General features: G+C 39.2%; 1 protein-coding gene across 4 annotated transcripts in view; it reads left to right on the top strand.

Annotated features, from left to right (window-relative positions):
* COL12A1 (collagen type XII alpha 1 chain) overlaps nt 1-14,102 on the top strand; it is a 223,217-nt gene that overhangs the window by 56,739 nt on the left and 152,376 nt on the right. For 2 of the 4 annotated variants that reach the window (XM_077289886.1, XM_077289885.1), the window contains exon 14: nt 11,370-11,639. The exons of the other annotated variants lie outside the window; for them this stretch is intronic. In XM_077289886.1, the coding sequence (XP_077146001.1) occupies nt 11,370-11,639 (270 nt within the window). The remainder of the gene's footprint in view (nt 1-11,369; nt 11,640-14,102) is intronic. 4 annotated transcript variants of the gene reach the window in all.

The following is a 14,102-nucleotide window of genomic DNA, read 5'->3' on the forward strand; positions in this document are numbered from 1 at the left end:
ATGATGAGCTGTATCGTTTCCATGCTGCCTCAGCTCTGCCCATTTTGGAGGAGTTGAGAGAAACTGATATGAACATGCCAAAAGTCACAAAATTTTGACACAACTCCGAGTTGCTCCTAAATTTTGAGACTTTTCAAAGCTTTTACACCAGAATTCTGGTAAGAAAGCTTTGATGAATCGGACCCTATACATACAAAAGTATTGGAACACCTACACATTACATCTACAGGAACTTTTATAACATCCCATTCTAAACTAGTGGGCATTAATTTGGACCTGGTTCATCCCTTTGCAGCTAAAACAGCTTCCACTCTTATGAGAAGGTTTTCTACAAGTTTTTAGAGTGTGTCTGTGGGAAATTATGCCTATTCATGCAAAGGAGCATGTGTTAGGTCAGAAACTGATGGGTCTCACAATCTTCATTCTACTTTATTGCAAAAGTGTTTAATAGGGTTGAGGTCAGGGTTCTGTGTGGAGCAGTCATGTTCTTTCACCCCAAACCATTTCTTTATGGACCTTTCTTTGTACACCGGGGCATAGTCATGCTGGAACAGAAAAGGGCCTTTATCAAACTGTTTCTACAAGTTTGGAAACATACAATTGTCCAAATGACTTGGTATGTTGAAGAATTAACATTTCTTTTCACTGAAACTAAGGGGCCTAGGCCAACTGCTAAAAGAAAACCACATAGCTTTTTCTCTCCTACACCAAACGTTTTAAGTTGCACAATGTGGTCAGACAGATAACGTTGTCCTGGCATTCACCAAACTGAGTCGTGGATATCAAGATACTAGGCAGAAGTGTGATTGGTTACTCTGCAGAACCAGTTTCCACTGCTCCATTTTCCTGTGGCAGCGTGCTTTACATTACTACATTCGATGCTTGACATTTCTCTTGGTGATTTAAATTTAATTTTGGAAATCAATCGTACATGTGAAAATAAGCAACTTTATAATATATCTTATCAGAGAAATCTGCTTCTTTCTCTACCAGGACTGATCATTCATTCTCAAAATTCCCAATTTATGGCTAAAATCTGTATTCAATGAAGATAATTAGTTACATTACTGAGATAGGAGATGGCAGCTGCTACTTATAAGATTATATATACAGTAAAAGGAAGGCGGAGGGAGGAGCTAGAGGCAAAATGCCCCCCTCCTCCGCATTGTAACATTATGGGCCTTCCTTTTCATGGCTGAATTGCTTTGGTTCATAAACACTTTCACTTTTCAATAATACCACTTCCAGTGAATTGAGAGAAATTATTAGGAGTAGAAATGAGCAAAAAGATTTGTATGACCCTGGTTTGGCATTTACCATATTTTAAGAAAACCGAAAAAACCACCCTTCACACAAGGCCAAATGGTAAAAAATACAAATATATCTTTATTAAATGAAAAATAACCATTAAAACCAAGGCAGATACCACAAGCGCAAGAGAACAAATGGTGGGACAACCACGGAGCCAGCCCCCCAGAGAAAACAGCAAGCAGAGTATACCATAAAGTACAATGATAGATCAGACATTGAATGTAATAATATTTGCAAAGGTAGAAAATAGTTTGCCTTCCGTATGCAAATAGGGACAACTAAAGTGCAAAAAAATAGTGATATAAGAAATAATTAATCTGAAATATATAAATAGCTGGTCAAAAAAACCAAAGTGCTAAAATATGTATATTTGTATGCAGGTACATTGATATAGATACATCTAACCTCCAAATGTGTCCATATTAGCACAGAGAAGGCAGAAGGTAATCCAATAACAATGTCTAACAATAACCACTAATAAAAATAGGTATACACAACAGTGTTAATATAAGTAAGGCATAGTTACCAAAGCGCCAAACACGGGGAGCCCACCACACCCGACACTCGACCACAGAGGCAGACATGCGCAGAATGAGATCTCGGCACCAAGATCTCAATCTGCACTTCCGGACTATAAGGCGCACCCCCATTTTCCTCCAAAATTTTTTGGCAAAAAAGTACGTCTTATAGTCCAAAAAATGCAGTACATCAGTACTCTGTGATAGCCAGACCTCAACTGGCACTCAAACTGCAGGATTCTAGATGCTTCTGGTGTTTGCAAGGCATCCATTATATCATGGCATCATGTGAGATGTCAATACATGTATTAGACTGTAACGTCATGATGTTGCAGTGCCTAGTAAACTCCAGTGGCACCCAGGATGGCAGCATTAAAGTGGCAGTTGAGGAGGTTTGCACTGGCATTAAGAGAGTCCTGGGAATCTTTTTGCTCATCTCTGAAGTTTTCTGAACTGAGTTGTTTCAACTATAGCATCTGATTACAGGACCATGCTTGAATTCAATGAGCTCTTTAGTAGGATCCTCTTAATTATTATTACATATAACTTAAAGGGAATCTGTCAGCAGGTTTTGGTTATGTAACCTGAAGACTACAGGAGATAGAAGCTGAAACACAGAATTCAGGGATGTGTCACTTGTCAAAGTGCCTGCTGTTTACAAACTGTGAAGGATTTATCCCTAAGAGATTAACATTGCCTGACTAGTCTGGCTACTAAACAGCTCACTGTCTATGAACTTTGTAAACAGCCTGGTGTTGGCAAAGGCAGCTTTTCAGTTCTGCTTCATTCTAAATCTAAAAGCTATGATTGTATCAGAATGACTTTACCCAGTAATCTAAGTGACACATCATTGGATTCAGCTCCTCTTTGCCTACATCATGCTGCTCACAGATGAGGTAGCAAAAACCTGCTGACAGATTCCCTTTAATTTATGGTCATTTATGGTTTAATTCCTTTGCCTGCGTGGATTGGATTTTTAATGGCATCTGTTGAAAATTTTATGTCAATAGCACCTTTAGAAATATATTTACTTAGAAAATTGGTTACGTGTTCAATACTTATTTCACCTGCTGTATTTATATATATATATATATATATATATATATATATATATATATATATATATACTACCATTCAAAAGTTTGAACTTTGGACTAAAGCATCCACCAACTCTGGACAGTCTGTGGTGCAACGTGATATTGGTGGATGGTGTCCCAGATGTGTTCATTCAGATTCAGGTCTGGGGAACGGGCGGGCCAGTCCATAGCTTCAATGCCTTTATCTTGCAGAAACTACTGACACACTCCAGCACATGGGTCTGGCATTGTCCTGCATTAGGAGGAACCCAGGGACAACCACACCGGCATATTGTCTCACGAGGGGTCTGAGGATCTCATCTCGGTACCTAATGGCAGTCAGGCTACCTCTGGCGAGCACAAGGAGGGCTGTGCAGCCCTCCAAACAAAATGCCATCCCATTCCATTACTTATCTACTGCCAAACCGGTCATGCTGAAGGATGTTGCAGGCAGCAGATCGCTCTCCACGGTATCTCCAGACTCTGTCACATCTGTCACATATGCTCAGTGTGAACCTGCTTTCATCTGTGAAGAGCACAGGGCGGCAGTGGCGAATTTGCCAATCCTGGTGTTCTGTGGCAAATGCCAAGCATCCTGCACGGTGTTGGGTGGAAAGCACAACCCCATCTGTGGACGTTGGGCACTCAGACCATCCTCATGGAGTCGGTTTCTAACTGTTTGTGCAGACACATGCACATTTGTGGCCTGCTAGAGGTCATTTTGCAGGGCTCTGCAGTGCTATTGCAGCGCCCCAGAGTACTGGTCGTTGCAGTACTGTGGCTCCGCCACTAAGGGGAGCTATGGTACGTCTGATGGCACTGAAGGAGTTCATCTGATCAGGTATCACAGACACCAATACATTTCACTGCCGGGCCTCCAGGGGGAGCTAAGGGTTCTATTCATTAGGCCACTCTCCACACACTGGTAAAACTGGGGGTCAGGCAGGAAGTTAGAGAGAAAGCTGACTGGGTTGGAACCAGGCAACACCTTGTGGCAGAGGGTGTTGTGGGAGAAGATTCGGTAGGGTCTCTGTCAGGGGTGGGATCCTGACAGAGGCTTGGCAACTTGAGCGAACGTAACGGGACCGTGCCTGCTCAGTATAGCGGCGGTGCCCAAGGAAGGATTGAAAGCGAGATAGATTGTGCTGAGTGAGAAACGAGATCAAAGTAACAAGGAGAATACCAGTAGGGGTCGTGCTGTAAGACTGAGGCAACATCCTACTGAGGCGCACAACCGGCGGCCGGAACGCCGAGGGAGTATTACAATATTCAGCTTCAAGCAATACTCTAAACAGCGGCAGGACAGTCAGTCTAAGGCGGGCTGTCTCACTTAAATCACCTATGCAGTCTTGGGGGGCAACTTGTGGAGAGGGGCGACTCTAGGGTCCCGGAAGAGCTCCGAGCCTACCCGTCATTCGGGTGCCGTTCCAACCGTAACATCAGGGAGGGACGGAGGATTAGCAGAACATCATCTAATCGAGTTGTGAGGGAACTTAAGAAACGGACACAACAGTTGTGGGGACTTTCCGTAAGCACAGCAGGGAAGGACCGCAACACACAGCGCTAGGAGGTAGGCGCAGATTTCCACCTGTTAAGGGAACTCTGGAGGTGCCATTGGACCGGCCGGACTTGCGCAGCCTGGTGATCTGGACTCTGGACTGAGGACCCAGAGATCTTCAGTAAAGAGGTAAAGAGACTGCAACCTGGTGTCCTCGTTATTTATTGCACCACCACCACCATCCATCATATCTTTCATTGTACGCCCCTCAGCAGGGTCACGGACCGGGCCTAGCCACCGTGACAACCCCAGAGCAGAGACTCAGAGGCCCGGTACCGGGTACCCCCTCGGCACTGCGGCAGTGGGGGCGCTTCACTATTCCTGTTCCTCCTTGCACAAAGGCTAAGGTAGCGGTCCTGCTGCTGGGTTGTTGCCCTCCTATGGCCCCCTCCACATCTCCTGGTGTACTGGCCTGTCTCCTGGTAGCGCCTCTAGCCTCTGGACACTACGCGACAGACACAGTAAACCTTGCCACAGCTCGCATTGATGTGCCATCCTGGATGAGCTGCACTACCTGAGCCACTTGTGTTGGTTGTAGAGTCTGTCTCATGCTACCGTGAGTTTGAAAGCACAACCAACATTCAAAAGTGACCAAAACATCAGCCAGAAAGCATTGGTACTGAGATGTGGTCTGTGGTCCCCACCTGCAGAACCACTTCTCTATTGAGTGTGTCTTGATAATTGCCAATAATTTCCATCTGTTGTCTATTCCTTTTGCACAACAGCATGTGAAATTGATTGTCAAACAGTGTTGCTTCCTAAGTGGACAGTTTGATTTCACAGAAGTTTGATTACGATCTTCAAACTTATTGTTATTGTAGACTGTAGGATTTGCTGAAGAGATGAGTTTTCAGGTATCTGCAGGCTAAATTTTGTGGTAGACAATCTCATATGTTGAGATAGTAGTGTGTTACCAGATTCCACAATATAAAATGTATCTATTATTAAATAGATCTCTTGTGTCTAATGATGCTGGTGTGTTTGCATTGAAATTCCATGTCATAATTTTAGGCAGAACACTTTTAAAAATGATTGTGCAACCATTTTGATATGGACTTTCATAGTGAGCACACCAGCTTCATTGGGCCTAGCAGATCTTTTTAGTATGGTATGCAGTTTGTTTTGTGAAATTTGGAAGAAGATCCCCTTTACATTGTGTAGTAGAGTATACAGAATGTTCACTATTGGCAGTTGTGTCTCCTTTCTGCCACCACACAGGAGACTGCATTTCATGAGGTCAGAGGTACAGTATACGTCTGTGACTCAATGACAATAGGTGATTGTTAAGCAGATTGCCAGTTTTATGACCTAGTGCTATATTTATAGAAAAGCAGCATCTGGATTATTTTCTGGTAAAATGATCCAGTGTGAAAGAAAGACGGATCACATTTCACTAAGGAAGGACAATGGACCTATTAAGGTTTGCCTATGGAGTTTTACAACATACATTTTCAATTACGCTGACTCAGAGTAAGGCAGACTTTTAGTTGGCTATCCAGGGAATGCTGAGACTATTAGTCATTCAGTCATTCCCTATGTGAGAAAACTCATATTTTTAAGAACTCTGCTCATAAACTTTTTGACACCAGTCCTCCTTGTTCTATTATCTTACAGAACTGTGTATCATGATACAGAAGATAAATAAACTAGTTATGACATGTAAGATATTTGTTCTTGAGGGGCCTCCTTTTAATGGAAATTAAGCTTTAATGTTATAAGAAGTTCTAAAATGTACTTTGTGTTTCTTACCATTTTTAGTCCTCCGATGTCAGTGGATGTAACCCATTTTGTTATTTTTTACCTATAAAGCTACGTTGTTTCAAACCTACAGACCAACTCAAAATTTTAGCCATGACCAGGGCTATGTTTATTAAAATATGAAATATTTCAGTTTTTAATTCAATGTTGTGTAAATTCAGATTTCTCGAAAAAGTAAAAATCCTTTAACAACTCAATTTTATTTTGATTTTTAATAAAAGAATATTCACTTTATTTCCCCCTCCAGAATTTTCTTTTTTAAGAATGTATTATTATTATGAATACAAAGAGTAATCCACTATCGAATGAGAAAATGCATGCACTTAAATTACATTTGCAACAGAAAATCAAGGAAACTTCGTCATTATTTTAGATAACTTACTATTCGTGCCAATTCAAAGTCCTTCTCCTTGAAAATAAATACATATGGAATTAGGTTCAAATCCTAAACCTGTTTAGTTAATGATTGAGGCTTATAACACTGGTCAACGCAATTTTTCTGGCAAAAGGTTTTAAAACATATTTTAAGTCAATTTTGGCTGCTGATTACGAATATGAACTCCGTTTTTGGCTATCACATCAGGATTTCGAGATATTTTCAATTTTTAATGAAATTTACTCCTAATGTTTTATGATAAAAACACATGATTTTCGGTACTACATTTTGTATATTTTTAATCAAGGAATAACAAAGATTACAAAGTCTATGTACAGCAAATCAAATATACTTACAGAATTAAACTACAAAATATAAAACACATATATATGGCACACAGATGAATGACAAATGGCAGTTATTTGAACTTTCTTTTCTTGGCTGTGATGTACAGCTTCTGGGTTGTCTCTCATCAAGCTCCAGCAATAGTCAGCCATCATATGTGAGTCCCACCGGCCTTGATACCGTTCTTCCATTGTTTTAATGTCCTGATGAAAACGCTCCCCTTGTTCCTCGCTCACATCCCCAAGATTCTCTGGAAAAAAGACCAAATGGCTGTGTAAATAGTGAATCTTGATACTCATTCTACATCCAAGATTTCGCAGACTCATTAGTAGCTCTTCCACAATCTCTTCATAGTTGTCTGCTTTCTTATTCCCTAGAAAATTCTGCACCACATTACAAAATTCATTCCAAGCTCTTTCTTCTGTCTCATTCATTGATGTGATAAAATTTGGGTCTCTCATAAGTGTTCTTTTTTGAGGTCCATCAAATATTCCAGCCTTTTTATTCTCTTCACTAAGACCAGTAAAAGTTGAACATATATAGTTAAAGCATTCTCCACTGTGATTGAGAGCTTTGATGAGCTGCTTCATCAATCCAAGTTTTATGTGTAAGGGAGGAAAGACAATGTCCTTCCTATCCACTAGAGGATCATGGATGACATTCTTATCGCCAGATGCCAAACTCTGTCGCTGAGGCCATTCAGTTTTCTTTTCACCCAATGCTGTAGCTCTACTGTCCCAGTAGCACAGAAAACAAGGGTGTTATCATAACAAATGGGAATTATGCATGTTCAAAGAAAGCAAAGATATTCTCACTTTTATTGGGAGACTAAATGAGAACTAAATTTACCTTAGGCTGGTTTCACACTTGCGTTTTGATCTGCAGCGTTTTTTAAAAAAACGCATGTGGTGAAAAAACGCATGTAAATGCGGAAAAACGCCGCATTTTTTAGACGCATGCGTTTTTGCATGCAAAAAAAACAACGCAGCATTTTGCCGCGTTTACATGCGTTTTTTCCTGCGTTTGCGTTTTTTAAACGCATGCTGAGAAGTGTGTGACAGCTGCCAATCATCAAAATCAACTAGAAAACCCACTATAAACAGAAATAGCTAGGGTTAGGGTTAGGGTTAGGATCCCTAGTAACCCTAGGGATCCTAACCCTAACCCTAACCCTAACCCTAGGGATCCTAACCCTAACCCTAACCCTAACCCTAGGGATCCTAACCCAAACCCTAACCCTAACCCTAGGGATCATAACCCTAACCCTAAGGGTTAGGATCCTAACCCTAACCCTAAGGGTTAGGGTTAGGATCCCTAGGGTTAGGGTTAGCGTTAGGCTTAGGATCCCTAGGGTTACTAGGGATCCTAACCTTAGGGTTAGGGTTAGGGTTAGGGTTAGGATCCCTAGTAACCCTAGGGTTAGCGTTAGGGTTTTCTTGTTTTTTCTTGTGTTTAGGGTTAGGGTTAGGGTTTTCTTGTTTTTTCTTGTGTTTAGGGTTAGGGTTAGGGTTTTCTTGTTTTTTCTTGTGTTTTCTTGTGTTTTTCTATAAAAACACATGCGTTTTTAACGCAAGCAAATGCATGTGCTTAAAAACGCATGCGTTTACATAGACAGCAATGCATTTTTTTGCCGCGAACAAACGCATGCATTTTTTTGCTGCAAAAAAACGCCGCTAGAAATTACTACAGGTTGCATTTCTGCAACTAAACGCACGCGTCAAAAAACGCATGCGTTGCCGAAAACGCGTCAAAACGCATGCTAAAAAACGCATGCGTTTTTAATGTTAAGTATAGAAAAAAAACGCATGCGTTTTTTAGCGCTAAAACGCTGCAGATCAAAACGCAAGTGTGAAACCAGCCTTAGTGAACCGTATAAACCAGCACTTTTCATACACTACTTAAATTTATCATACAATTCATGAAAATAGGCTATATACCTATAGCGCAAAAACGTGATGTGATAGAGAAATTATAAGATCAGATCTGAATTCAGCACCCTCAAATTAGTCTAAAACTGTTGTTAAAGTCCATGCCAGAATTTTTTTTTTGTAGACCAGTGTAATTAATGAGCATAATCCAAGTTTCATGAATTAAAATTTGAATTATTAGTAATATCTAGATCTGTATCTTTTGTGTTTCACCACAAAACTGCCATAAAACACTTTGAGAAATCAGTTGCGATTTTTAGCATTTTTAATGCCAGATTAAGGTAGGGAAAAGTTGAGGTGGTACGATACATTGCTATACTCAACAATCAAATTTGTCAATAGTGCCAGTACTTCTTATGACAGAAATGTTACTCTAGTCACTGACTGGAGTAGCATTTCTGGTGATGTGCCAGAGGCACAGAATTTATTAAGTGGCATGCCACTTAAAGTATTTGGCACATCTTATTTCTGTATGTCCGTCATTAAAGCTGGCGTTCAAGATGCCAGTCTTAATGAATCAAGGCCTATATTCTTTATAATTGTACCTTACTAATGGCACATGCACACAAGCCAATAATCAGCGAATAAGTGTGCATAAGAACACGTGTTCTCAATCACCAGCCTGTGTAAACATTTCAGCGATTACCCGACAAATGAGCAAAACCATTGTTCGTCTGGTGATCAAATCGTTTATGTTGGCATAAAATCCATCGTTATTGGCAGCACATCACCCAGTAACATGATGCTGTATGGGGGGCAGAACAAACGTAATAACACTTGTTCTGTTCACATACGTTTTCAGAGGCTCATATACAGAGGCCAGAAAAAGAGTATTGATCGACTTGTTTATATATAGTTGATCAGGGCTCATTAACGGGCTGAGATCAGCCTGTCTAAATGAGCTTTAACTCATGTATCATTGTACGCTGATGTGGGCTCAATGGGCCCACCAGAGTTGATGTGCAAAGCCAGATTAGAGGTGCTGTGATGAACGAGCGTGGAGAATCAATACAGTACACGCACACATGGAGTGTCAGCAATATCTATAAAGTGTCTGCACAGTATCTACTATTAATAATTGTGATAAAACTATTCTGTGTATAGTTATATTTTTACCATAGTATTCCATTTGTGCTCTTGTAATAATATGAATCTAGAGCAGAGACTCCCTCAAACACCCAAGAAGATCCTTGCATGTAATAAATAGCTGACTCATTTATTTACATAGCTTTAAATATTGGAGCATGAACACCCAATAATTTCAATTGGCTCTTTATTTGGTCTTCATAAGTGCCATAGATTTGGCTATCTGTCATTTGAAGTCAATGAGAGTTACAGAAACAAGTCAATATAGAACAAGTCTGTGCATTAATTACCACCAGCCATTTATTCGAATGTAAAACCCCCTTTTATAACTGATTTATAGAAAATGTCTCTAAAGTCAAGAATCTTCATACTCACAGCTAGTTAAACTTGCTGTCTGAAGGTACTGTTGACTAAAGCAACCTATGCCCAGATTAATATTGGCAGTCTAATGTGTATAAATACCTCCCATTTGTACCCTGTTGGTAAATGTTGGAAAAAACAAGTTTATTATGTCCAATACTTTTTTAGGCCGGAAGATAAGCTAATGTGAAGCTTTTAGATTTTTTTTGTACGTATATGTCATCAAAAATCTTTAGGTATTATTTTGTCTGAGTTCTGCATTTCCCATTATTTTGCACAAATGTCTAAACCATTTATTGTTATAAATTAACTCAATAGATGAGGAAGACTTATAAGCATAATGTATCAAAATATACTTCGTGGCCAAATGCTTATTACTCCTGTGTTCTTTGGACTACAGAAATCACAGAGGATTGTATCGTTATTGCGAAAGACATTTCCTTGTAGCTCCTTGTGAGGTCAGATAGCCATGTGTTGCTAAAGTCCACCCTGTAACTGAAAGCAATTACCATTATTTATGGCGTTCTTGGTTGCATTGGTGAATTAAACCTAATGTTTATGTCAGTGAGCTTACAAGCTCTTAGATGACGACAATAGATTTGTTGAAGTCTTGCCATGTAAGATGATGCAACGGCATGTCAAGTTCAAGAGACTTGTATAAGTCAAGGCAGGAATCTTTAGATGCAAGTATAAGATATTTTTTAATGACTTACTTAGGATTGACATGTATATAATTCTATTTCTTAAAGCACGGGCAGCCACATGTACTGAGTTTTATGGGACACTAATGTAAAGTATGTTTCTGTTATAGCAGAGAGGTTTATGGGCATATTTGGGCTAAGGGATTATCTCGGTTTGACAAAGGATATTGCTTTATTCTTCCTAGGAATGCAATTACATTTTATGACCAGATGAGCTACACGGCATGTTGTGATTATTGTTCCATCACCCAACTAAAGTGACTTTTAAGAAGTTGACTTTTGTAAAGTTGTTATTAGAGTACAGATATTTTTTACGTAACGTTATATAAATGTATATAATTTTTTTTTGTAGAGCGTGGGTCACCTCGCAATTTAGTGACTAAGGACATTACAGACACTACAATCGGAGCCTCGTGGACAGCAGCTCCTGGAATGGTTCGGGGTTATAGAGTTTCATGGAAATCACTGTTTGATGATGAGTCAGGAGAGAAGAACGTGCCTGGTGATGTAATAAACACAATGTTGGATAACCTCACACCAGAGACAAAGTACCAAATCTCAGTTTTTGCTAATTATAAAAGTGGTGAAGGACCTCCCCTCGAAGGAGAAGCTACTACAGAAGGTAAAACTCAATATAAAAACCTGATACAGATCTTTTCATGTTTATTACACAACTTCTCAACTATTATGTAAAGTCACATTCTCCAACCAGTGAATGAGGCTTCATATGTGGTTCCTAGGTTCCCTACATAAGTCTATTCCAGATATTATTGTGCAATAGAGGCACAAGGGAGACCATAGCATTATGAAATATTGGTAAAGGGCCCAAATCATATCTCTGGGAGATAACATTAGGGTAGAAGTCATATCTCTAAATCATATATTTCACTGGTTTTAATATGCAGTGCAGTTTTTTAGACAATCTGTCTCATCTTACTCCTTCACACCCATCATTAAGACTGGCATATGAAATGGCAATCTAAATAACTATTCTTTTGCCACAGCCGTAAGGGATGCTAATGAGCTTAATTGACTTCTCTGAGGATCATATGGATAGTAAATATGTCCTTGTATATGTAATGTTCTTCTACAAAAATTATCTTTAGGCTTAAATTTAATTGATTAGTGTTTTCCACATCTTAACATGGCGTATCATAGTCATTTTCTGATGTAAAGTATGTGTTTTGATTTTGTGAGCATAAAGGATTTAGAAAGTGAGCTGGTTATAAAGATCAGGACTCATTCACTATGAGACACATTACAAAAGTATAACCATTTATATGAGCATTTAGGTCATTGTAAGTTGAGTAAATTATACTTTGATATTGTTTAATGAATGAATTGTTTAGTAAGTTTGATGGTTTTGCTATCCTAAGTGGCAGCATTAATGAAGAATTGTGGGAAAACACATTAACTGTAGTGTTAGTCACTAGAGAATCCACATTCATTTAATAGGACTTACATACTTACATATTTTCATACATACTTACTTACTTATGGACCATGACCATATTTAAGCTGTGGCACATTTTCCATATCATCAAGACTTTATGACGGGACTTGTGCAGCTGTTGACTTGCATCACCTTAGACATCACGTTTAATCTTGCGTGTGTTACACTTCTACACTTATATCCAGATAGGCCTATTTTGTATGTATAAAATGTCAAGAATTTCAGGAAATTCCCTCAGAGACATCTGTTGACAGATTTCCCAAGTGTTATTATTTCCAATTTTAAAGACATATGGGAAACATGTGGATGATTTACTGAATCCTTGTTATTTATCATATTTATTTGCTTGTGGAAAAAAACAACTTTTTTCTTCCACTTTCTAGGGACTGTTAGTTTGTGATTAATTCCCACATTATTAATTAAATCAATAGATATAATGAAGGCAGCATACATATGTTTATCACAGTCATCATCACTAAGTTTCCTTTAAGAAATGTTTTTTACTTTGCAGTCAGAAGTAAAGCTTGTGACCATAGGGCCACTGGTGGACACAGGCAGACAGACAAGGCCCATGTGCAAGAACAGTATTTGGGCCCTTACCCTGTGTGGTGGTCCCATTGGTATGACCATCCATGCATAGGGCCTAATAGTATAACTTAGAAATAAGTCCCACTCTTCCCCAAAGCTAAATCTGTAACAGATTCACCAGCATGGATTACCGATGGTAACAGTCTTCTGATATGGGACCATTTGGGTTCTCTTAGTCTCCAGGGTCCAGGTGTGACTTTATCCTTTGTAATCCCTATAGTTACTCATACCTTCTAAGGAAAGCAAATTCAACCTTATTATATCTTAGTCATCAACTTGTAAGTCCTTTTCTAATCGTTATGAAATGTACCTCCGTTTTGGCTTAAGATGTCCTTAGTTGGTGAGCCCAGAATGTGCTCCTATAACTGCTTCCCTGGTAGTTGCCCACGTGCTTACAACCTTGCGGGTAATGAGTGGATAACATTGGCTTCCATAGCTATATGCAATTCATTTTTTACACTAACAATAGATTACGGATTTGATATTTCAGCAAATTTTATTTAGTATAGTATGAATGAATATTACAAAATTCTTGACATTTTATATACATTTGGTGGTGTAGAGTCAGTATAATGCTATGGATGACAGAGGTTATGGAATTAACACCCATCTATTAGTCACTGCTAAAGATTACTACTAGGCACAGACAGATTCTCGCGGTTTGGTTTCATATTTGTTTTCCCCTAGTCGTGTGCAGTAAGCGAGGTACAATAATCTAAATGATTTATTTTATGCGACTTTTACGACTATGGGATGTGATCTTACCTAAAAAGGGGTTGTTTATCAGAAAGGGGCATGGCCAAACCTGCAGCATAATGTGCCAGATAATGCACCAAAATTGTGGTGCATATTTCTGTTATAAAGAAAGCCAAGCAATAGCTCAGACTAGACAATTAATAAAATTAAAACCAAATAGCATTAACCATTTTGGTAAATTTGGCACATTTTAAGATTGTCTAGTCTAAGTTTGCAAAGTCTAGAAATGTAACAAACTGTTATCTATTCCCTGAACTACGTATATAGTTATGGTGGCAACTTATGTAC

This window comes from Ranitomeya variabilis, chromosome 2 (assembly GCF_051348905.1).
Source record: "Ranitomeya variabilis isolate aRanVar5 chromosome 2, aRanVar5.hap1, whole genome shotgun sequence".
Taxonomy (NCBI): Eukaryota; Metazoa; Chordata; class Amphibia; order Anura; family Dendrobatidae; genus Ranitomeya; species Ranitomeya variabilis.